Genomic DNA, 22,516 nt, shown 5'->3' with positions numbered 1-22,516 from the left:
CGACCATCACTGCAATCCAGTTTTAGAACTTTCCCGCAGCCCACGTGGCTTTTCTGAGCCCCTGCGTTCTCAACTGTAAATGGAAATAGCATGAGCCTAGCACGGATCGGCCACCAGCAGAGTTTACATACTATTATTATGCTTGTTGATGACTGCCCTTTTGTAGACTACTATCCTTTTCCTCTGGCAGTGCGGTCACAGCCCGCCGTGAGCAGCGCGTCCAGCGTGGGCGGGGAGGTGGGATTCGCGAAGATTTGCGTGGGGTTATGCCCAAAAGCCGCGGGGCACCCTACCGCCTGCGATCGAGCAATCGGGCCTCTCCCGGCGCCCTGGCTGCGGCTGGCGGCGCGGCTCCGGGCTGGATTGGTGATGCCTGGGCGCTGCGGGCGCCTGCGCAGTGGGGAGGGTCGCCCTCGCGCCCGGGCGCCGCTGGAGAGTCCTCGGAGCTTGGCTGCGGCTGCTCGACTCAGAACCGCCGCACCATGGCGGAGGAGGAGCTGGAGGCGCTGAGGAAGCAGAGGCTGGCGGAGCTGCAGGCGAAGCACGGGGTGAGCGCCCCCGCCCGGCCCGTTCCTGGCGGGCACCGCCCTCGCCCGGGGTGGAGGGCGCGGCCCCAGGCGGAGGTTCAGGCACCGCGGCTGGAGCTCGCCCCGCGCGGGCCCAGGACCCCGTCGCTGGCCCCCGAGGCCGGCCTGGGCCCCTCTCCGGGCGCGTGGGCGCTGGGCCGCGGAGGCCGACCGCGTGCGGCCCCCGGGCGGGCAGGCGCTGGGCCTCGCCGGGCCGGCGTCTCTCCAGGACAAAGTGCTCAGCTCCTCGGTTATCTCCGTCCCCTTAGCTTTCTGGCCGAATTGTTTCCTAAAATTAGGGTGTTCCGACCCAAGTAGTCAACATTGTTTGAGGGTCTGCGGTGTGCGAGGTGCTGCGGGTACAGTGGGGAACATCCTCTCTGGCGGAGTTGCGGGTCCCGGGGAGGAGCCACGCGCTCAACACTAATTCCGTAGATAAAGTGCTCAAGTTAAAGACTGCCGAGGGACCACCGTGATAGGGCTGGAGCGGGAAGGTCTCCAAGGAAGCGCCCTTTGAATCCGCGTCCCCAATACCGAAGCAAATATCATGACCTCTTAAACTCCGGTTTCGTAGGACAGGGACTCCCCTCCCTCATGGTTGTTTGTATTTAAAACATTCTACTAGATTGTGATTTTAGAAGCTTGTCAAAACATTGTAGTAAGTGGAAACTATCCTATTGATTTCCGTGAGGCCCAGCTTTTAGTTATTTGGTGATAATTTGATTCTTACCGCTGCTGGAACCTATTAGGTATCAGAAACAAGAAAGTAGTTCCTACTTTCTTCTTAAGTGAAATTGACTAAAAGATACAATTTTTACCCCCCCCCCCCCCCCAGGATCCTGGCGATGCAGCACAACAGGAAGCAAAGCACAGGTATGGGCTGGAATTCTGAACTTTTTGAAGGATGGTTCAAAATGGTAAAAAACCACCAAATGGTTTTTAAAATTTAGTTATTATATTATTACTTTTTTTTTTTTTTTAAGTAATCACTATACCCATGGTGGGGCTCACACTCAAAACCTGAGATCTAGAGTTGCATGCCCTGGGGCGCCTGGGTGGCTCTGTCTCTGAGCATCTGACTTGACTCCGGACTCCGGGGTTCTGTCAGCAGGAGCGCGCTTCAGATCTTCTGTTGCCCTCTCTCTCTGCCCCTTCCCCACTTGTGCTCCCGTTCTCTTTCTCAAAAATAAACGTTTAAAAGAAAAAAAGTCACATGCTCTTCCAGCTGAGCCAGCCCAGGCACCCCTAGTTTAGTTATTTAATAGATGTGTCCATCTTAAAGTTTTTCCTGGCATAGAGATTTTCCCATAAATAATCAGGGTATTTTCGTTATTAATTTGCTAATTAAAGAAAGGTGTATGGAACTCTGCATACTTCCCTTGTAATTGCTGGTTGATGTTGCTTCTCTGCTAAACTGTGATTACCTTAAAAATGAGCCTAATAATAGGGCTACCTCATGGGGATGTTGTAAGGATTACGTAGGTACAGTGCTTCACATTTAGTAAATTTCTCTGCACATTAACTGTTAAACTCCTCTTATTTTATCCCAGCACGTGGCTGGGCACCTCACACATAGCAGATTTAGTGAATGAACACCCAGTTACTTCACCATGCTACCTTTTTTTCCTAACGGTGATTTAAACACACACACACACACACACACACACACACAAAATTTACCGTAATAAATATTTTTAAGTGTGCAGCTCATTCGTGTTTACTGTAGTGTTATTATTATGCAACAGATCTCTAGAACCTTTTCATCTTGCAAGATGGAAACTCCATACCTGTTGAACAGCATTTTCCCCTCTCCCCATCATGCTGCCATTGAACTCATTCATTCATTCAGCAAGTATTTATTGACCACCAGGTCCGAATCAGGCACTGTGCTGGGTCTAGAGAAATCGGCAAGGCAGAAAAGGTTCTGTCCCTCTGGGGCTTATTAGTGGGAGAAGAATGGTGCTGAGAAGAAAATAAAACTACGACGTGAATTTCATTGATTGTAAGACATGTATTTTTTCACATTTAACAGAGGTTAGATCTGTCTCATAATGGATCACACTTGTCCGGGATTCTTCCAGAGAGGATTTATTTTTGCTTCTGCCATAACTTGGGTACATTTCTAACCTGAGACCTTTTAAAATTAAATTCTGTGCTTGAGGGGCATCTGGGTGGCTCAGTCAGTTGACCGTCTGACTCTTGATTTTTCTCAGGTCATGATCTCGTGGTTTGAGGGTTCGAGCCCCTTGTCATGCTCCGCACTAGCAGTGTGGAGCCTGCTTGGGATTCTCTCTTTCTGCCCCTCCCCGCCCCTCCCCGCCCCTCCCCTACTCTCTTGCTCTCTCTCAAAATAAATAAATAAACTTAAAAAAAATTCTGTGCTTGAGATTTCACTCACCCCCAAGCAGTGTAAATTCAGACAGAAAACCTGTAAGACTAAAGCTTGAAGTTCAGACTCTGACAGGAACTTCTTTCTTCCTTCACTCGGGACCAAGGCTGATGGCATGCATCCTTTCTGTCCCTCTCTGCATGGCGGGTTTATTTTTTGTTTACCTTGTACTGTGGGTGTTACTCTTTGATACCCAGCTTTGAGTAGGGATCTCTTATTAGACTCGCCCATTTTGTTCTTAGAGGTACGTAAACTATGGCGCATCTTACAATTGATGGCATTCTTTGACTCAGTGAAATCTAGTCCCAGTAAATAGCAGGGTTGAAGTACTTGGGGGCAATAAGGAAATGGCCTGTGGAGGTGGGCTGTGCGCCGCCGCCGTGTGCTTAGCCACCTCAGCTGGGGGTGGCCCGTAGGCACAGCCAGCCCCGGCTCCCCTTCTGATTCAGCCGGAGGATCTGCTTTTGTCTGTGTTGTGTAGTAAGTTCCCTAAAGGATTTCATTTGGGAAAAACTTTTTTTTTTTTTTTTTGCTGCTTAAAGTTCGAAACCACTGTCCTGAGACCTAGTTCCCACTTGAATCGGTAGAAAGATGCAAGGATGGTTGCAAGGTTGTAATTTCACTCGCCCTCCCCACTCAAAAAGTGGAACTGAGAGTCTTGAACCATGGGGTCTGGTTCCAGCTTGGCTAGGTTTACCTGTGTCCCCGTAACATAGCCTTCCCAGGTCTCAGCTTCATCTCTAAGAAAAATCACAGATTAATCATTTGGTCCTTTAATTGCCTGGAATCTTAACTACCAATTTCTAGAACCTGTCACACACCGGGTACTTTATGTATGTTGGTAATAGTGGCGGAACTAAAACCCCACCCTGAATGATGAAAATCTAAAGTTTTACCTTTCAACCTGGTAGGTTGGTACCCACATAAAATAAAGCTAACTTTTGAGGGCGGGCCTGGACTCCTACTTGAGTATGGGAACTGCTGCCCGCGCGGCGCCTGCCATAGCGCAGTCTGTGTGCGCGGCAGGCTTCCATCTTGGGAAACACGGGAGTTGTGTTTTCAGTAGGAATGCTGACAGCATGGGTTCTAATTGTGCTGATCTGTTTGTGTCGTAGGGAAGCAGAAATGAGAAACAGTATCTTAGCCCAAGTCCTGGATCAGTCAGCCCGGGCCCGCCGTAAGCATCTTTAGTTTCCTCTATCTTATTTCCGTAAAATGGACCTGAGCTACTGGAATAGGGCAAGGGATCTAGGATATCGTTGCTGTCTCTGGGTTAAATATTTGTTTAACGTAAAAACGTGATGCAGATAAAGTTGTAAGAAATGTGAAGTTAATAAACCTAAAGAAATGTAATTAAACCGTTGCTGAAAATACCAGCTCAGTTCTCGCTTACCAAAGAGATGATCTCCAAGTGCATTTTAGGTCAAATTTATAGGAAACCACTCTTTAATCGAGTCAATCACAAAATGTTGCTGGTAGTTTATGTGGGTGATGGGGATTTGGGAGGTTTATTGTCTCTGTTTTAGTGTATGTTCATAATTTTTCACAGTAAATTCCGAAACATATAGAAAAAACTAATAAGCCAATCCAAATGAGCTAGTATCTTTTATATTGTAACTTGAAGCCCGGCTTAGAAGAGGCAGGTTTCTTAGATGGATCAACAATTATATATGTGTGGTCATACAGAAATTGCTTTCCATTTAAGTGGAAATCATTAAAAAATGATAGTAATAAAAACAAAAGACCTCAGGCTTAGAATCTGAGGACCCAAGTTGAATCTTGGCTCTCCCACTACCTCTGTGTGGTGTTGACTGAGATTGACATGGCTGCACTTGAGTTTCCTCATTTTTAAGACGGGCTGTTGTACAATCTGCCCTACCTGCCTACTTTGCTAGTCTCAAAACACAGGTCTGTGAAGTGCTTTGGAAATGTTGGTGAATAGTTGTAAGTTCTCTAAGTGTGCATTTAGTTTTGACTCCTTCTTTTTCTTTTTAGTAAGTAACTTAGCACTTGTAAAGCCTGAAAAAACTAAAGCAGTAGAGAATTACCTCATACAGATGGCAAGATACGGGCAACTAAGTGGGAAGGTAAGCTTGGACTGTCTTGAGGCCATTTTACCTGTTGTTATTGACTTCATCAAAACATATCTTCAAAAGGTCAGTTTCATCTTCTGGTTCAGAAGTTCTTGTTGACTATTTCAGTGAAGCAATTTATAAAGGAGAGAATACTTGTGTCTACCGTAAATCCTAAAAGATAACTAATTGCCTTTCCTAAAATCCTCTGCTGCCTTCCTTTATGACGCTGCTATGGAACCTTGATGTGTGTGTGTGACCCAGGGACTGTTAGGGTCAGCATCTAATTGCTTCTACACTGGAAACAGGTTTGTCAATGATACCAAATAAAATACTACCCATGTACGTAGAAGTTAAGCGTGTTTTGCAAAGGAGGAGGTGCTGAAATTCCTGGTTATTACGTGCGTGGCTGTGATGCCCTGATGAGCTCTGGTGAGCCTGACCTTCCTTCAAAATCCTTCCTTCAAGATGAGCCCCACCTGCACTGGAAGCTGGCTGTTGCCTCCATAGCCTGCGGGGCTCAGGCCTGCGCTTGAACCCCTTACACTAAGAGCATGTGTGGAAGAGACAATGACTGTTCATCTATTTTGAGTGACTTCTCTCCTTCATTTAAGCTCTTCAAGAGCAGAGGCTGTGCGTCTCCAGCACAGGTATAGGGGGTTGTCATTGTCTGTCAGTGGTGCTAAAGGTGTTCTTAAGTACTCTTAACGTGGAATTTTCCTGAGAGAGCTAATCGATGGACACCTTCCCCTCTCCTCAAATGAGGCTAGCAGAGCAAACTTGATTTGGAACTTAAACCAGTAGTTAGAACCTCCTGTCTTGCCTCTCCTTCCTTGCCTCTTGACCTCTGCCCCCGTGCCCCCAGAAAGATGAAAACCATTCAATCTGCTGAGGTATAAACTCTTTGTTTAAAAAAAGTACTGTTTTTCTTTCTGGTTATCCTAGGTATCAGAACAAGGTTTAATAGAAATCCTTGAAAAAGTAAGCCAACAAACAGAAAAGAAAACCACAGTTAAAGTAAGTTTCCCCAAATGCGCATGGCAAAAGAAAAAGATTTTAATGATAAGTGTTAAATATCCTGTATTTATCTACTGTATCAAAACATGTTTCAGCCCATAAACATTTTCCATTTGTAACAGGTGAAAATTTGGGGAGAAGGGCTGCACTTGTTGAGGGGTCTAATTATTAAGGCTCTTCTGTTCCCCCCACCCCAATCGATACAAAACCCTAAGTTGTTTCAAAGGTCTAATGTCTTGTAGTAGTAGACCTTGTTCTTGTCAGAAAGTCTGAGTTCTGCTTTATTAAACCTGTTATGACACTCCTTTACTTTCCCCCCAGTTCAACAGAAGAAAAGTCATGGACTCTGATGAAGAGGATGATTATTGAGTTTAAGATGTTTAGAGACTGGAACTTGATGGAACAGTTCTAGGACAGATAACACTTGGTGGAAGTAAAGATCTGATTGTTTACTTTGTTTATTGTCTATATGCCTTTTAAAAAAATAAACTTGTTATGCAAAATAAGACAATTTGGGCAAAGTTTTTTTTGTACCATAGCCGAATGAACAGATCTGCGTTTGGAATTTTTTCTTTCATACCAAAAGTTTATAAACGTGTAGCAGCATGAATATATTCTTTGTAACTGTGACATTAGTGTTAGGAAAATGGCCTTTGCAGACATAGACGCTGGCTTACTCTTCAGTGAGAAGGAAATAGCATCCAGTAACATGGTAGTTAAAACCCATGGATTGAGAGGGATCAACTTTTAATGTTTAACATCTAATATTTCCAAAATCTAGGCTCTGAAACCAGGTACACTATTTTTCTTCCTGAAGATAATCTGTATGTTTAAGGTAAGGAAATTCCTCACTTTGGTTTCATTTATAACCTACTTTTCAAGGCACTGAGACTATATTATCTTAACAAATATTACCCCAATCCAAGACAGTGGTACTTGCATTGCAGAAAATTACCAAAATAACTAGGAGACACTGATAGTAATACTGGAACGATAACCAACATGTTTGAAACTAAGTGCCTTCTAACTTTAGCAATTAAACATTTTGGTAGAATTGTTGGAGTTCTTCACCGATAAAATTGCAGGTAATCGAAAGCACATGTCATCTATTGTGCTTTCCTCCCACTAGATTTTGAAACCTTTACTCATAAATTTACTTCTCAAGTGAGCTGTTTGGTGTAACCTTTTAGAGGCCTCAGCCCAGGAGTAAGTTCATAACATTTAATATGAAGGGAATAGGATTGGTGACAGGAAAGTAACAGGAAAAATGGTTTAGAATCCCGATCTCTCTAATGAGCATACTGCTGATCTATATCTAAACTGTGTATTTGAGATGTTACTCATTTGGGGACTTGAAATTTGGAACTGTGGCCAATAAAGTCCGTGTTGGAGCATCTAGCATTCCTGAATAAACAAACTAATGAGTAGAACTTTTGACATCAAAATTTTTTAAAAGGAACAGAATTAGAGTCAAATAGAAGTTTTGCTCAGGGATTTTGGCGGGGGGGGGAGAAAAAGCACATCCCAGTTATAGGTAAACTTTGCTTTAGGTCTTATTTACATAAAAATGCTGGAAGGAGACTAGATGATTCTCTGCAAGTTTTGTTACATGCTTCCTCCTACAGAATAACCACTGTCCTGACGGCATCTGTCCTGTCCTCGAAGGACACTTGAGGATGGAAAGTGGTTCTGTACACAAGGATAAAAGTTCTGCAAGGCAGCCTAGGAAATGGGGCGTGGTTATTCTAAGCTTTCTAATTTAATTGACAATACTTTGAATTCAAAGCATTCTCACACAGTATAGAAATTGGGGCATTACCAATTTCTGAGTGGTCAAATGAAGTTTTAAGTGGGAAAGAATTGGAGAAAAACAAGTTTTAAAAAATAATTGAGGTAGTCACTTCAGACAGCTCACCCTGCTAATCGCAGAGTAGCTCAGGAAGAAGCTTCTCCCCTAAAATCGACCATCTCATTCAAGGTACTTGCATCTCCAGAAGACACACCGCACTGGAAACTGCCAGTTCAGATGACAGCACCAAGCAGGCCGTGACCCCAGATCTGATAGTGCCAGCAAATCACCCTTCTTTCTCTGAACCTATTTCAACATTTGACAATTCTACCAGTCGGGGCGACCGTTAGAATTAATAGTTTCCAAAATTCTATCGTACCACCCAGAAAATGAGGGGATATCAAATGCGTGTATTTGCAGCTTGGCTGACAAACTGCACAGGACACGATTTCTTAACTAGGAGGGCAGCACACCGCGACTTACGTCAGTGAGGTCGTTTTGTTTAATACTGTGGAAAAGGAGGAAAAATAAACCTGAATAAAGAAATTCGCAAAGCAACAGTGCTTATTTCCTGTTGGGGCTAAAAAGCTCTATTGCATTCACTTCTGTTCTGGTTTTTTAAAAAATTAAAACCTTTTTCTGGGCATCGCACCTGCTAGCCTCAGTCAGTCCTAGGGAGGCGAACGGGTGAGGGTCTGCTCTGAATGATCCGGTTTACATATTTCAGTGAGAAGTGTGTATCCATCCAATGGGGGAAGATCTTTCCATACACAAAGCACACGTTTATAGCGGAGAGGATGAGAAACACACATCTCTCCAGAGCAAAAGACCAACTAAAGAAGTGTACCATGACACGCTCAAGAATCATAGAGTTTACTGTTTTCTTTCCCATCATTTGGCACAGATCCAAGGCACATTAGAAAATTAGAAATCATAAATTACTTTGTAGAAAAATAATCAGTCCCTCCCTTCTATACATACACAAGTATTTCCAAGAACATGCACAAAACCATGTCCCTATTACAAAGTTATTTGAAAATGTACTCAGGACAAACCCATGTTTGCAGCTGTAGGCCAATTAGTAACATAAAAAAATAAGTATAATCTATAGAAATTTATAAAAAGGAATAAATGGCAATAAATTCTAACCGAAAGTAACTCTGACCTGGTTTGTGCTGTAAGTTTTGAATCTGAATCAAAAGACTAAGGAAAGATGTGCCAAATCTCTCTAGCTCAGGAACCATCCGGCAGGTGTGACATCCAAGGGAGGTTTTTAACGGGAGGGGAGGTTTCGAGAGACACTGATACGGGTGCGTATGTGCGGTGACCAAACACCTGTACTTACTTTGTTGGAAGAAAAATTACACCCAACCTTCCCCACATACATAGTGCAGAACAGGTCATAAATGTCCTTTTCACTAAAATGAACGCCACACTGGCACGGGGACATCTTTGGGCTCGAGTGCTGCTTTGCAAAGGAATATCTTCCAGGCCCTCTTTTCTCCAGGCCAGCGCGTCCCGTCCGCCTGGTCTCCACGGTGCCCTGGAGCCCACGCTGCTTCTCCACAGCCTATCCCAGAGGGCAGGGTTCTTTAGCCGGTGGTTTGCTAATCTGTACACACGGCAGAGGTTAGCACCTTGCGGTGGGAGGACAGAACCCAGTGATGAAAGCCATCTCTGCAGCCAGGTGGCCTGCTGCTTCAGAAGAAGCCCACACCCGGTCTCGGGGATCGGGACACCACTGGAAACTGTGTGTATTCCTTTTCCAGTGCATTCATGAGCTCTGAAGAGGAGAGAGATGGTGGTGGTTTTCTTTGTTGCATTCTTTCCCTCGGCCACAGAAAAGCTTTCAGGAACTTTCTGCTTTACTCTCAAACCAAATGCAAAGTACAGGTCAGTTCTCAGCTGCGTTCCTGCTCGGCACCTTCTTGTTGAGGACTCACCTCCTGGCAGCCGACTTAACAACCGCTTACCGCTGTTAAGACTGGGAAGTAATAGCAGCCTCTCGGGGAGCAGCTGGGTCTCCGGCGGTCCCGGGGCTCTTGGCTGCGACCGTGTCCTCGACAGTGTGTCTGCGCAGCATCCGCCGGCTCGCAGGAACGCTTTGTTTCAGCCCGGGCCTCTCGGGCTGACTGCTGCTTCCTCTGCCCGCAGTCTCAGGTCCCCTCTGGTCTGGCGGGCTGTTCTGCTCCCGTGTAACCTTTTGCCTCCCTGGCTGAAGAAACGGTACAATTCAAGCAGTTCGTTCATACTGCGTGTAAAACAAGAACCACACAAGAACGGCGTCCTTGGGTGCTTCTGTGTGTCACCCAACGTTCTCGCTACTTTCTGGGCATAACTTCAGCTCTGACATCCCTGTGGGACAGCATGGGTGCCACTGATACTCTCTGTGTGTCAGACGCAACGTCAGGGCTCTACCTGATCTCACATCTAATCTTTATAACAAGTACGCCCTGATGGCTACACCGTGCACGGCTGAGGCACAGGGTCAGCAAGTGGAAGCAACCTGCCTAAGTCCCCGTCGCTCACAGGGGAAGAGCTGGCAGCCGACTGAACCCAAGCAGATTTCAGTTTGTGGGTTTCCCACGCAGCGGCGGGACGGTCCGTCAGCAAGTCACGGAAGATTGCGTCGGAGGCCGAAATCGGCCAGGTTGACAAAAATCACTTCAGTTCTCTAAAGCAAAGACTTAGCGCCTGCGCAGACGTGCTTCGACAAGCCTGTGCCACCGCACGTGCTGGCAAGTGTACCCATCCGCAGTCATACTGCCAGGAGCAGGCAGGAAAGTCAGGTTTCTGGGAAGAGGCACCATTGCACCACCGCACCCAAAGCAGCCTCCCTTTTGTAACTGAGTGAGGGAACAGGCTGTCGGAAGGCGGCCACACGCGGATCTGTCCACGTGAGCAGCTTCCGACCGTATTCGGAGAAGGGTTTTGTTGAACCCATCCGGACACAAACTTGGTTTCTTCCTGACATCGGTGATTCACACGCTAGCGAATCCTAGATGGCGTAACCCGAGCCATCTCACTGAGCACACACGCCACAAGCTGCAGGGGCTCTCCGCGCCCACCCCTGTTCCCACTGTCCCCTCGCTCTCCTTTCTCAGTAAACGAAGTCTGTGCCCTTGGCTGTGCCGCTAACGAACTCATCTTAGTTGTTACTGACTCTTGAAAAGAAGGGGATCGTGACATGAGAAACGTGTTCACCACGGGTTCGTTTTGGAAAAGCCAGGCTTTAAGAATACGATGAGGGGCGCCTGGTGGCTCAGTCGGTTAAGTGTCCGACTCTCGGTCTCGGCTCAGGTCATGATCTCACAGTTTGTGGGATCGAGCCCCCTGTCGGGCTCTGCACTGATGGTGTGGAGCCTGCTTTAGATTCTCCCTCTCCCCCTCTCTCTGCGCCTCCCCTGCTAGCTCTCTCTCAAAAATAAATTAAAAACAAAAAAAGAAATATGATGATAAGCCAGCGTTTCATGACTCACCTCATGCAAACAGTCTTCAGTAAAATTAGGGACACTTCTCTCCCTCGCCATAATCTCCCTTGAAGTCCTTCCCCTGAAACCCAAACCAAAGTGACATCAGTGTTTGGGACAGTGGTGTCGAACACTCTGGTTGGCCACAAGGTGGCAGCATTTGACGAGCGCAGATTTTTCTGTAACCCATCAAAGGGGCACATACCTGGCTTTAGTTGTAAGTAAAAGTCAGGTCACAGCCCAGAAATCAACGCAAATTTTATACTCACTTAAACTGACCACCTGAGTGGACAAAGTAAAACTGTCTTGTAAAAGGTTCATCTGGTAGATCATACATTTTTGAGTTCCCTGTAGATAAAAAAGGATAAACATTTGAGAACTTCTGAAGTAGTTTTAAGGATTTTTAAAGTTGTAGCACAGATGCAACCTTTCAATTTTCTTAGCTTAACAAAATTGAGAAAATTACACACTGCATTTGCTTAAAGAGACATATTAGTAGCTAGCTATTTATTACCGGTAAAGCCCCCATGGAAAAGAAGAAAGAGCATCCTTATTAACACACAGGACACTTTGTGAGACAGACTCAGGATTATCCAGACATGGAAATGGGTTTACTCACATTATTACACTACAAACTATACTGTAATTTTCAACAAGAATAGAGGGGCGCCTAGCTGGCTCAGTTAGTACAGCGAGTGAATCTTGATCTCAGGGCTGTGACTTTGAGCCCCATGTTGGGTACAGAAATTACTTTAAAAACAATAAAACCTGAGGCACGTGGGTGGCTCAGTCAGTTGAGCATCCGACTTCGTCTCAGGTCATGATTTCACAGTTTGTGGGTTTAAGTCCCACGTCAGGCTCTGTGCTGACAGCTCAGAGCCTGGAGCCTGCTTCGGATTCTGTGTCTCCCTCTCCCCCTCCCCCTCCCCCACTCATGCTCTGTCTCTGTCTCTCTGTCTCTCTCAAAAATAAACATTAAAAAAAATTATAAAATAAAATCTTTAAAAAAATAAAAGTAAAGAGTAGAACATGGGACCTACCTAGACCATAACAACTGGAAAAAAAAAAAATACTTCAGCCCCACCCATGATTGGCAACTACTGTTCTAATTACCAATAAATTCTGTATACGTGCAAATTAAAAACAAACAAACAAAAAACCTTTAAAGTTAGCAGGAAACACAGCCCCAGAGGTCCAGGAAATGCTTTTAAAAAGGCCTGGATTGGGGACAGGCGGCAGGAAAGAATCTCCCGGCGGCTGCTCCTCCTCTCCAGCTGGCGGAGGGGAGGCCCGAGCCTTCAAGGTGAGGCTGAGAGAGGCCACCTCACTTCCGGAGGAAGCATCATCCCGATCAGCCAGAAAATCAGTAGCAAAACAAGCCGACGAGTTAGGCTGTACCGTCCATTTCTTTGGTGCCCATATCCCTGCCCCAGTCACCAGTATGATGACATTCTACATTTAAAATTAAACGAACACCAGCAACTACTCATGGATTCCCAAAGAGGCCCATGCTGAGAATTACAGAGAGAATGTTAAGTTCTTACATTTTTTCCGGATCTTAACAGTAACGTACTCCTTGTGGTCCGTCTCGTCAGCGTCGCCTGACGTGGCCACACAGCTCGGTACCACCTGAAGTAATTCCATTATTTTTGAATTCTACAATTTGAGAGGGAAAAGGTTACAGGAACAGTTTTCATTCTTAGCAGGTTCTTGCTTGCTTTTGATGTAACTGTCCACATTGGTGCGGCCGGACAGAGAAGCAAGGAGCAGCCACAGACGGGACGGTGACGCCACAGAGCCTCGTGCTTCCGGGCAGCCCAGCGCTCGGAGCCCGGCTCCTCCTCTCCCAGGTACTGCTGCTCCGTGCGCTGGGTTGCCCATAACGGGCTCTGTTATTGCACAGTTATCATGAGGTCATGGACGGCCCAGCACACAGTGACTACGAGATCAAAAACACTCATCCTTGTGATCATCGGAGAAAGTGCTAACTGAAGGTTTAAAATATTTCAATTCCAGGGGTGCCTGGGTGGCTCAGTTGGCTGAGTGGCCAAATTCTGATTTTGGCTCAGGTCATGATCCCAGGGTTGTGGGACTGAACCCCCACATCAGACTCCGCACTGAGTGTGGAGCCTATTGGGGAGGCTCTCTCTCCCTCTGCCTCCCTCTCCCGCTTGCTCACTCTCGCTCTCTCTCTCTAAAATAAAAATAAATAATAAATAATAAATAAAACAAAATGTTTCAATTCTGTTAAGAAATGCCACTGAAAATTAATACGATAAGCCCATGAGTACGTTGGGTTTATAGTGACTTTTATGCGACACCAGTGTCGTTTAACAGCCTACTGGCTGTCTACCCAGAGTCAAAAATGAAAAGATTCAACAGGAAAACAGGAATAGACAGCTTGCTTCTCCTAGGAGAGGAGAAGAAGCCTTTTCCTCGCCACTGCCCCGTGCCAACACCCACGGCACTGGAAGGAGGGGTGAACTGGTCCCCCCACAGTTCCCCTCGCACCACTCAAAGAGTCTTAGAACTGCCAATTGACCAAACTTTCTCCATGGTGCCGTGAAGACCACTGCAGGCAGGGTGAGCCCCGAACTTCCCTGTGAGCACATGATGGCTTGTCCCCGGGCCACCCCAGGGCACCGACACCCGCAGTTGCTGGGGGAGCACCTCTACTCAGCCCATGGAAAGCGAGCCCTGAAGGACTGACTCCCAGCTCCCCAAGCAGGACCGGACACCTGACCAGGGGACCAAGGACCGGACATCTGACCACACTGGCCATCTTCTGGCACAGCCACCCAGCCCAGCACGGCGAATCCAAGGTCAGCTATATCTATTTCAGGTGCGGTGTAACCACAGGGGATCCAGAGGGAGCTGCGAGGGGGCCCCCCGCTCACCTGTTCAGCACAGTCTAGAGCCGTGCACTGCCTCTTGTTCAAGACCTGAACCGATGCCCCGTGAAGGAGAAGCAACTCCACCACAAAGACGTGCTTTTCGATCACAGCCTCGTGCAGCGCCGTGTTGCCCTTGTTGTTACAGACGTTAATGGAGGCCCCGTGCTGGAAGGAGAGACGGTGCGGTCAAAAGGAAGGGCGGGGACGCCTGGGTGGCTCAGTCAGTTAAGCATCCGACTTTGGCTCAGGTCATGATCTCGCGCTCCACGAGTTCGAGCCCCGCGTCAGGCTCTGGGCTGACAGCTCAGAGCCTGGAGCCTGTTTCGGATTCTGTGTCTCCCTCTCTCTCTGACCCTCCCCCGTTCATGCTCTGTCTCTCTCTGTCTCAAAAATAAATATATATTTAAAAAAAAAAAAAGAAAAAAGAAAGGAAGGGCGGACCACAGTGACGCAGACTCCAGGCGACGCGAAGCCCGCCCCGGACCGGGATCGGCAGCTCACCTGTAACAGCAGCGCCGCGACTTCGTGGTGGCCGTTGGAACAGGCGTAAATGAGCGGTGTGTTTCCGCTTATGTCCTTTTTATTGGGTTTTGCGTTAGAATCCAGGAGATACTTCACCACCTAGCCCAGAGAAGGCAAATTTTTCAACCGTAATTAAATTTGTGGAGAGAGATCCTGTAACTTGATATCCTTTGGACTTTTCTCTAAGTGTATTTAGAAGGCTCTTCCCACACGTGTCTGACTCTTGGGAGGGGACAGACCAACGGAAGTGGGGTCTCCTCTGCCCGGCAATGTGCTAGGCGCGATTTTTCCCGTTTCATGGTTAGACCCACCCTATGGAGGGCAGAATTATTACCCCAGTCTTAAGAGATTAGGAAACTGATGTTCGGAGTGCTATGCTAGGTGCTACGAGAGACATGGAAGGCCTGAGGTGGTTCCTGTCTTTTATTCTTTATTTTTACGCTTTTTTTTTTTAAGTAGGCTCCACGCCCAACATGGAGCTTGAACTCACAACCCCGGGATCAAGAGTCGGAAGTGCCACTGACTGAGCCAGGCGGGCACCCCTATTTATTTTTTGTTATCTTTTTAAGTAAGCTCTATACCCAATATGGGGCTTGAACTCACAGCCCTGAATGAGCCAGCCAGGTGCCCCTGATTCCTGGCCTTTAAAAGCTTACAGGGGCGCCTGGGTGGCTCAGTCAGTTAAGCGCCTGACGCAGGATCAGGTCACGATCTCACGGTTCATGGGTTCAAGCCCCACGTCAGGCTCTGTGCTGACAGCGCGGAGCCTGGAGCCTGCTTTGGGTTCTGTGTGTCCCTCTCTCTCTGCCTTTCCCCTGCTCATGCTCTGTCTCTGTCTCTCTCAAAAATAATGATTAAAAAAATAATAATTAAAAAAATAAAAGCTTATTTTATTTAAGTGGAGCTAGGGTCCTGGGGTGGCTCAGTTAGGTGAGTGATCTCACAGTCCATGAGACTGAGCCCCACAACAGGCCCTGTGCTGACAGTGAGGAGCCTGCTTGGGATTCTCTCCCTCTCTCTGCCCCTTCCCCGCTTGCGTACTCTCTCTCTCAAAATAAATAAATGAACTTTTTTTAAAAAATTAAAAAATTAAAATCTTAGAGCAGAGCTAACAGGGAGACTTTTTTTTTGTTTTTAAATAGATAATTCTCAAAAAGAAACACAGGACTTTGAAAAAGTCAAGCATTTCACAATGGTCTCCCGCACCTCCTCCATAGGGCCATTCTCTATAAAGTACTAAGCTGTTGACACAGACCACGGGCTGTGGGGGTGAAAGGTGCTAATCACAGGCAGAGCCCTCAACGACCCACACCCACACACCAGAGCCAGCTCCTGGTGGGGTGGGAATCAGAACATGGGCCTCCGTGCCACTGGGATGTGAATGCCAGCGGTGTGGCGGGGAGGAGGGACGGGGGGAGAGGGTCCTCACCCAGAAGCACCAGAGCTCTGTGTTCTGTTGCTGAGCCATCCTGCCACGTGCCTCTCAGGATCCCAGAGCAGGGAGGAAGGAAGCATGTCTGTCCTCCGGGCCGGCCCCCAAACCCGCCCCCTGCAGCACTCCCGCCAAGCAGCCTGTGCCCAGGAGCCAGAACCCGTACCTGAAAGTGGCCCTTCTGGCAGGCCAGGTGGAGCGGGACGGCTTGGTTCACATTTCTGGCACCTGCGTTGGCACCGTGCTTCAACAGGAGGGGGACGAGGTCCGCCCGACCGTGCAAGGCAGCCACGTGCAGTGGGGAGAAGCCGTCCTGGTTGGTCACATTCACACTGAGCCCACTGACAGGGATCTTTGCCAGCTTCTAGTAAAAGCGGAGGATGGAGTCAGAGATGTCATCAGTATTTAAGAAACTGGGCTGGGGGCGCCTGGGTGGCGCAGTTGGTTAAGCGTCCGACTTCACCCAGGTCACGATCTCGCGGTCCGTGAGTTCGAGCCCCGCGTCAGGCTCTGGGCTGATGGCTCGGAGCCTGGAGCCTGTTTCCGATTCTGTGTCTCCCTCTCTCTCTGCCCCTCCCCCGTTCATGCTCTGTCTCTCTCTGTCCCAAAAATAAATAAAAAACGTTGAAAAAAAAAAAAAAAAAAAAAAAAAAAGAAAAAAAGAAACTGGGCTGAAGGAATTGAAGCCAGGCACCCCCCCCCCCACCGTCCCTGTACAAAATTTGGGGTCACGGTGGGATCCAGAATCAGGTGGCCGACAGGTGAATTCCTACAACTGGAGAAAGGTAAGATATCCCCAAGGAGTAACTTCTATTTTCAAGAGACCAACCCCCCTGAAATGATCCCTTATTTACGCCAAGGCAGTTCAACGGGAAACAGAAAGTCTGTTCAACAAACGGCGCCGAACCACTGGATCCCCACATATGGAGAAAGTGCACATCAGCCCTTACTCCACCACACAAGAACTACAAACGCCTCATAGACCTAGATGGGAGAGCCACGACTGTGTCGTACTTCACTTTCCTGGAGTGAACGCACGAGGAAATCCTTGCAACACCGGGATGAGCAAGGATCTCTTAGGGAAGACACAAAAAACACAAACCATAAAGGAAGAGTTCGACAAGCTGGTTTTCGATGGTTCTTCTTGGAAAGACACAATTAAGAAAATGAAGAGGCAAGTCACAGAGTGGGAGAAAATATGTGCGTTATGTAGGTCTGATGAAAGAGGTGCACCCCACCAGAATTTTAAAACAACAGGTTCTTACAACGCAATTGGACAATCCGACGTTAAGAAAAAAAAAAGGCAAAAGATCTGGGGGGAAAAAATCTGTATTTGCATCATGGAGATACTGTGCACTGTGCCGGTGGTTACATGACCACGTGTTTGTCAAGCCTCATAGAGCTGTTTGCTGCTTAGCTCCATCGTTCGTCATTTTTATGACGAAACTACCTTATGAGTCGCAACGGTTTTAAAATCAATCATGCCAATGTAAGAACAATCAACTAGTAATTTCTTCTTGAGAGAGAGAGAGAGCGTGCATGCACACAAGCAGGGGAGGGACAGATAAGGAGGGAGAGAGAGGATCCCAAGCAGGCTCCGTGTTGTCAGTGTAGAGACTGATGTAGGGCTCCGTCTCACGAACCGTGAGACCATGACCTGAGCCAAAATCAAGAGTTGGACACTTAATTGATTCAGCCACCCAGGAGCCCCTCAGTCAATAATTAGCAGGACAAACAAGGGGCGCCCGAGTGGCTCAGTTGGTTGAGCGTCCGACTTCAGCTCAGGTCATGATCTCAGGGTTCGTGAGTTTGAGCCCCATGTCGGGCTCTGTGCTGACAGCTCAGAGCCTGGAGTCTGCTTCTGATTCTGTGTCTCCCTCTCTCTCTCGGCCCCTCCCCCTGCTCATGCTCCGTCTCTCTCTCTCTCTCTCTCTCTCTCTCAAAATAAACATTTTAAAAAAAGGACATTTATAAACGATATAACCGAAAACAAACATTAAATTAAGATATCAAATCATACATTTTGATAATAAAATCATTATGTCAGCGTTTTACATGACTGGCCAAGAATTAAAACTGGTTATCTAGTTCACTTTTTGCTGATTAAGAAGGTTCTCTCTCAGAAAAACTGCATGCAAAGTTAGAGGGGTGAATTTTGCTGCATGTAAATTGTACCTCAAAACTAAAAAACAAACAAATGAAGGAACAGGGAGAAAAAACGCAATGAAATACCACTGCACACCTACGGGAGCGACTACAGTTAAAAAGTCACAAGGATATGGAGTAACCAGAACTCTCACACACCGGTGGCAGAAATGGAAAATGCCATAATCACTCTGGAAAAATGGCAGTTTCTTATGAAGTTACACATGCACTTACTACAAAATCCAGCAGTTATAACCTGAGGTCTATACCCAAGTATATGCATATTTATACAAAGACTTGTTCACAAATGTTTACACTAGCTTTCTTCACAAAGCCCAGAGCAGGGAACTACTCAAATGTTCATCAAGGGGTGATTAGATAAATTGTCGTATAGTCAACACTACCCAGCAACAAAATGAAATGAACTGCTGATCCAACATGGATCTCAAAACATTCTGCTGAGTGAAGGAAGCCAGACTCAAAAGAGTGTGTACTGTCTGGTTCCATTCACACTAAATTCTAGAAAATGCCAATGAGCCTGTCATGATGGACAGCAGACCGGTGGTGCCTGGGACAGGGGAGGAAGGGGGAAAGCAAGAGTTTCAAAGCAGCCCAAGAAAACCCTCAGAAGTGATGGTCATGTTCTGTATCTTGCTGTAGTAAAGGTTTTTAGGTTTTTTTTTTTTTAATGTTTATTTATTTTTGAGAGAGAGAGAGAGAGAGAGAGAGAGAGGGAGAGAGAGAGATGGGTTCAGAGGATCTGAAGCAGGCTGTGCACTGACAGCAGAGAGGCTGATGTGGGCTCAAACTCATGACCCGTGAGATCATGACCTGAGCCGAAGTCAGATGCCTAACTGACTAAGCCACCCAGGTGCCCCTCAATAAAGGTTTTTTCAACAAACACCCTAAACACACCAGTGGGCTAGAAGATGGTGGGGTCCAGGGGTGGTTAACTAAAGCACAGACGGGGAGCAACTTCCATATAAATGTATTTCTTATGTCTTCTGCGTCTTTTTGAGACATTTCAAAATGAGAAAAAGGTAAGAGGTTTTCAAAAAGCAGAGAACGTAAGATTTTATTCGATAAATCCAGCAGTTATTTTAATGTGTAATTCAGTTTCTTGTTACAACTAGCGAACCATGAGGCGGGGAAGAAGAGAGTGTAGGAAAATGGCAAGAACAGGGACGGATGCAGTAACTGCCTCTAGGCACACACAGTCACTGACCGGGCCTGAAGTATTGTCACCTCACATCGTATTCTCTGAAACACCGTCCGCCTTTTTTATTTTCATAGCAGTCTGTAGAGGGGGAATCATTCTCTGGGCTGTATATATCCAGCAGCATGGGGACAGGACAGAAGTTGCACATTCCCAATGTGCACATGACCCTGCAGCTAGATGAAAAGCTACATGTGAATGAAAGTTTAATCTTTTCAATATCATTGGGTTAAAATAACCCACACTGAAGGGGCACCTGGGGGGCTCAGTCGCTTAGGTATCTGACTGTGGCTCAGGTCATGATCTCACGGTTCGTGAGTTCAAGCCCCGCATCGGGCTCTGTGCTGACAGCTCAGAGCCTGGAGCCTGCTTCAGATTCTGTGTCTCCTTCTCTCTCTGCCCCTCCCCCACTCACACTCTGTCTCTCTTTCTCTCTCTCGAAAATAAACAAACATTAAAAAAGAAAAATTAAAAAAAAATAACCCACAGTGAAGCTTTTTTAAATAAGGCAGCATTATCTTATAATACAAAGGACAACACCACTATCCATGTTTTGTAGAGTCAAATTAATTTTCTCAGTATGGGACATACACAATCAAGTTAAATCACTAGCACACAAGCACATACTAGATGCACAATACCATCTACAATTGCTCAAAAGAAGATGAAATATTTAAGTGTACACTTAAGAAAATATGGACAGGATCTCTATGCTAAAAATCACAAAATGATGAAGAAATCGAAGAAGGCCTAAATATTTGGAGAGATATACCATGTTCATGAAAACACAACACAGTAAAGATGTCATTTCTTCCCAACTTGATCTACAGTTTTAATGCATTTCCTACCAAAATCCTAATAGATTTTTGGTAGTCATAAACAAACTTATTCTAAAATATATACAGAAAGGCATAGGCCACAGAATAGCTAAAATGATCCTGGCAAAGAAGAGTAAGTTAGGGAGAATCACTCTACCCAATACTGAGACTTCCTATAGCTACAGTAATCAAGACAGTGTGGAACTGATGAAGGGACAGACACACAGATCCACGGAACAGAACACAGAGTCCAGAGATAGACCCACAGCGTATATTATCTGAGGTAGAACAGCAAGTCTTTGGAGAAAGGATGGTCTTTTCAACAAGGGGTGTGGAACAGGTGGACATCCATAGAGAAAAAAGGGAACCTCAACCTAAATCTCACACCTTGTAAAAAATTAGCTCAGGGGTTATGGGATGGCAGGGAAACAGGAGGGTGTGGGAAAGGGCAGCACGGGTGGCTCTTCCTATGGCAAGGGAGCTGGTTAGTACCTTCACTGTGGATGCACAAAGCTATGCGTGTGATCAAAGTGAACACGTGTGCACATGTGGGTACAAGCAAAATCGGAGAAATGTGGATAAGATGTGTGGATGGTTTCTATATCTATATCCTAGTTGGGATACTGTTCTATGGCTCTGCAAGCTGTTAGCACTGGGGGAGACTGGATAAAGGGCACAGGGAATCCTCTGTACTTGGAGGGAGGATCCTCCCACAGGGGGTACCAACTTGAGCAAAGACAGCGGGCCATGGATCTCGAATGCAGCTTCCTCAGGGGACTGGCAGCCAGGTGGACAGACACCCTCAGGCGCGTCTGTTCATGAACTCTTGCCTTGTGACTCGGGGGCCCAGAGAGCAGTTGAAACATTTGAGCACGTGTGCATGTCCCTGCTCACTGCCCTGCTCGTTCAGAAGGCAGGCCGCCCAAGCCAGATCCACCCTGGCGTTGGCTTTTCTCCTCCCGGAACTAAATAACGAATCCCCACCACATCTCAGGGATACCAACTTCCAGCTACTCAGTAACTAGCTGGCTGAGAAGCAGACAACTTTCCTAAGGGGAAAGAGAAGAATCTGCCTCCCCACCCTCACCGCCACCAAGAGAAGCAAGGCCAAACCTTTTGAGCCGGAGCACACTTCGGGCACTGGCACAAGGGGTGACAAAAGTCAACATCTTCTGCACTGACGGTGTCCTCCACCTCGTCCAGGTCCTCCTCTGTCCACTCCAAAAGGTAACGCACCTGGTGTTGGGCAGGAAGGAGAACAGGACTTAAGACTCATCCTTGGTTCCTTTACAAGCTACGGTATCTCCCCCTCCCTCCTTCTGTCCCACGTACACACACACACACACACACACACACACACACACAGCTGCTCCCAAATCCGGGCCAACACGTCCTCAACCACCACCGTGACCGACACACGACTGGGTTCACAGCACGCAAACCTTTCTCAGTCCTTTTCCCAGCGAACCAGAGAACTCACGCTACCATTTCTCCAGCTTGCGTCAGGCATTCGTTCATCTTAGAAAGGGAAGAATGGTGCCGCTGTCACACCCTGGTCCCGGAGCATTTACTGAGCGCCTTGCCTGGTGTCACCTAATTGCACACTCTCAACACCAAGCCGTCCCTTCTAAGCTGGGAGAAAACTCAGGAAACAACCTGTCCAAGGCCACACAACTAGGAAGTGGTGGTCGGAACCTCCACACAGGCTCCCTGACTCCACGCCAGCGTCCCTTCCACGACCACGCGCTAGCCCGTAGGTGAAAGTACTGCAGACCACCAAGAGGTCAAATTTATGCTCCAGTAAAAACTGGTGTCTAGGATATTAAATCTGAAAAACGGAAACAACGGAAGTACATTTCTAGGCCTAGTTCTGAGCACTCTAAGCACGTGCATGCAGGGAGTGACAAAGGTTCCAAGAAGACCCCCTTCCAGCCCAAACGTCTTTCCTTCAGGTCCCTTCCACGTCCTGACAGCAGATACTCCACAGGGTGGAAACACCAAAGGTGTCGACTCAGGGGCCTCACCTAACAGGCCACCTAACAGAGACAGATGAGGGCCGGTGACAAGAACGGGGGGAGTGGAGGGGCAGGTGCCTTGGGCAGGGGGTCAGAGGCTGTCACACGTGTAGACTAGTTTGGGTGCTGACCCCAAGACACTGGCCAGTCTGCCTCTGCTCACCTCCTTCA

General features: G+C 47.1%; 2 protein-coding genes across 5 annotated transcripts in view; one reads left to right on the top strand and one right to left on the bottom strand.

Moving 5' to 3' along the window:
* Positions 1-383: 383 nt before the first annotated feature.
* PDCD5 (programmed cell death 5) lies at positions 384-6,550 on the top strand. The gene is made up of 6 exons (XM_042918106.1): positions 384-548; positions 1,402-1,439; positions 4,071-4,132; positions 4,951-5,042; positions 5,973-6,044; positions 6,366-6,550. Exons 1-6 carry the CDS (start codon positions 483-485, stop codon positions 6,411-6,413), a joined length of 378 nt encoding a protein of 125 aa, XP_042774040.1. The 5' UTR covers positions 384-482; the 3' UTR covers positions 6,414-6,550.
* The window catches only part of ANKRD27 (ankyrin repeat domain 27), a 54,023-nt gene continuing 37,991 nt past the window's right edge, over positions 6,485-22,516 (bottom strand). The window contains exons 22-30 of one of the 4 annotated variants that reach the window (XM_042918103.1): positions 21,444-21,566; positions 16,318-16,515; positions 14,699-14,818; positions 14,201-14,362; positions 12,848-12,959; positions 11,573-11,651; positions 11,313-11,385; positions 9,807-10,048; positions 6,485-9,616 (exon numbers count right to left, since the gene is read on the bottom strand). In XM_042918103.1, coding sequence (XP_042774037.1) covers positions 9,812-10,048; positions 11,313-11,385; positions 11,573-11,651; positions 12,848-12,959; positions 14,201-14,362; positions 14,699-14,818; positions 16,318-16,515; positions 21,444-21,566 — 1,104 coding nt within the window. In that variant the 3' untranslated portion in view covers positions 6,485-9,616; positions 9,807-9,811. Of the gene's footprint in view, positions 10,049-11,312; positions 11,386-11,572; positions 11,652-12,847; positions 12,960-14,200; positions 14,363-14,698; positions 14,819-16,317; positions 16,516-21,443; positions 21,567-22,516 lie in introns of all 4 variants that reach the window. The other 3 variants (XM_042918102.1, XM_042918104.1, XM_042918105.1) reach the window with 3 other exon arrangements.

Source organism: Panthera leo, chromosome E2 (genome assembly GCF_018350215.1).
Source record: "Panthera leo isolate Ple1 chromosome E2, P.leo_Ple1_pat1.1, whole genome shotgun sequence".
In the NCBI taxonomy this organism is placed as follows: Eukaryota; Metazoa; Chordata; class Mammalia; order Carnivora; family Felidae; genus Panthera; species Panthera leo.
This window is presented reverse-complemented; position numbering and strand designations above follow the sequence as displayed.

What these genes read in the sequence shown, in the direction of transcription:
- PDCD5 (XM_042918106.1), top strand. Translation starts at nt 483, where the DNA reads ATGGCGGAGGAGGAGCTGGAGGCGCTGAGGAAGCAGAGGCTGGCGGAG. An exon ending in AGCTGCAGGCGAAGCACGGG is followed by an intron (nt 549 to 1,401) that starts GTGAGCGCCCCC and finishes CCCCCCCCCCAG; the next exon opens with GATCCTGGCGATGCAGCACA. An exon ending in CAACAGGAAGCAAAGCACAG is followed by an intron (nt 1,440 to 4,070) that starts GTATGGGCTGGA and finishes TTTGTGTCGTAG; the next exon opens with GGAAGCAGAAATGAGAAACA.